This window comes from Lipotes vexillifer, unplaced genomic scaffold (assembly GCF_000442215.2).
Source record: "Lipotes vexillifer unplaced genomic scaffold, Lipotes_vexillifer_v1.1 scaffold1571, whole genome shotgun sequence".
Taxonomy (NCBI): Eukaryota; Metazoa; Chordata; class Mammalia; order Artiodactyla; family Lipotidae; genus Lipotes; species Lipotes vexillifer.
The window spans coordinates 33,043-35,392 of NW_006772104.1; the positions used below are offsets into that span (position 1 = coordinate 33,043).

The window sequence follows — 2,350 nt, forward strand, 5'->3', positions numbered from 1 at the left end:
GACACAAGGTGAAATTACATGCAGATTTAGGTAACCTAAAAAGCTTCAAACAGTTTCAGTTCCATAAAAGCAGGTGCATTCATTACACCCAAGTGCTGTGACTCCTGATCGAACCTAAATCTTTACCATTGTAGCAGCAGTAAGGGACATGAAAACTAGGGGGTGATGATGGATGGATGTTTCTAAATAAAACAAGAAGTAACTTTCCTGGAGGCTTGGCATTTATTTGGCTACAAACAAACTCAAGGGCTGAAATCTTTAACTGCATCATGGGAGCATTTGAAACTATGGCAGAAATTAAATTACTGAAGGAAATTAATGCAAGGCTGCTGCTACAGTCTTTTTGTACAATTTATAGTTTGCATAAATAATTACATTAATTTGTTTTCTCTCTCTCTTTTTTTTTTACCTTGTCCTTCTGGAGTTTCACCAAAGGGATTCACTTCCACCTGAGTAGCATCGATTTTCAGGAAGAGATTATACAGCTTCTTAATTTGATCTGCAGCCTAAATGTGATCAAGTGAAATGAAATTACATGAAAGCAGTAAAAGAAACACATTTATTTTGCTGGACTAATGAAACCTTAAAAATAGCAAGTTATGTCTTTATTTTCAGTTAGGTTTTCTGAAGGGAAAAACAGAAAAGCATAATTATTTTGATTTCTATTGCTATTCATTAGAAGGAATTGCTCACCTTTCCTCCAGACACCAGGAAATACCATTATCAAGACAACAAAATATTTTCAGTACGGCCTAAAAACGTTCTTAATCTTTTTGAAAATTATCATGTCCCTATTACGTGAGCTATAGCACCATATGAGCTACAATCATTAATACAAACAAGCTCCATTTAAGTAAAAGGTAAATATGATTTCGAGAGTTTATATTGACAAGGTTTTCCTTATTAGGCTGGAATAAAACTGTTATTATATTCATCAATCCAAACCTATAATCTGTGAAAAAACAATTACTGAGCGTCTAACGGAAATGGTTGCAAAACAGGAAGATGAAAGTCCCAAACAGTAAACTTACTAAATAGCACAGTTCAAACTAAAAACACTTTGTCCCAAAAGCATAAACCACAAAGAGCAAGAATATCCAGTTTCCCTGGTGTTGTGTCCCTGACTTCATCTTTCTCACTCTGCTTGAAATTCACTTGCTCATTCATTCTTTTCAACCAACATTTATTAACTGCTCATGTCACAGCAGGCTGGCATTGTGTAAGCCGGGGCTAGGGGAAGAATCACAAATGAGGCCTGACAGCACCCTGGAAAGCTCGCACCTGCAGCGAACACAGCCTGTGATGCAGCACAGTGAGACTGCACAACGTGCAATCAAGGCTGAATGCTGGGGTTCGGTCTCATTCTTGGCTCCGTCTTATTTCCCAGCCATGGTTTTCCCATTGCAACATTTTTGTTCATTGTTCCCATCCTGCATTATTTGCCCTCAGATTCATTTCTGGCTTTTCCCCATCTCTACTCTGTATCAAGGGAGCTGACACTTTCAGGCTGTGTTTCCAAGGCTCCTGGGCCAGCTGGCTTCAGCTCAGCCAATGGAAAGCAGCGGTGAGAGACAAGAGGTGGGAGGAAGGAAAAAGAGGGGTATTTCTACCCCTTTCTTTCTGTCTCCTCTGGCTTTAATTCCTACCAGGGTCCCAACTTCTGTATCCCAAAGTCCAGTAATACCACTGCCTCACTTTGTCCCTTGAGCACACAGGTAGCAACAATTTCCTGCTGTTGTTTAGTTCTGCATTGCCTCTCTGTCCACTCTGAAACTTCTCTACTCTCACAGCACCTACATAACCAATTACCTAGAATAAAGTTCCACTGTGGTAAATACTAGGAGTGATTTCTTTGTTCTGGTATTGAGTAAAGAACTCCTGGAGATGTATGTAATTCATATTATCTTAATTTATTGTATATACATGTGTAAACTTCCTTAAATCCTAATTTCAAAGCCAGTGGACATAAACAAACATAATGAGTAAAACTGAATATTTTTTAATATTATTATTGTTTCTGGCTAGATAGTACATGTACATGATACAAAATTCCCAAGGTACACAAGGGTCTCCCTCAGAACCTTCACCAGACTCCCCAGCCACGTAGCCCCCATCTGTCCTCCTGCAGCAGCCACTTACTGCTTGATGCTTCGTTAAGAGATACAGCTATGCGGGTTTCCCTGGTGGCGCAGTGGTTGAGAGTCCGCCTGCCGATGCAGGGGACACGGGTTCGTGCCCCAGTCTGGGAAGATCCCACATGCCGCAGAGTGGCTGGGCGCATGAGCTATGGCCGCTGAGCCTGCGCGTCCGGAGCCTGTGCTCCACAACGGGAGAGGCCACAACAGTGAGA

General features: G+C 41.1%; 1 protein-coding gene across 1 annotated transcript in view; it reads right to left on the bottom strand.

Moving 5' to 3' along the window:
* Positions 1-2,350, bottom strand: part of LOC103077858 (succinyl-CoA ligase [GDP-forming] subunit beta, mitochondrial) — a gene marked incomplete at its 3' end in the record, with an annotated part of 162,089 nt that overhangs the window by 11,693 nt on the left and 148,046 nt on the right. Inside the window, exon 7 of the mRNA XM_007447302.1 lies at positions 410-506. Within this exon, the coding sequence (XP_007447364.1) occupies positions 410-506 (97 nt within the window). The remainder of the gene's footprint in view (positions 1-409; positions 507-2,350) is intronic.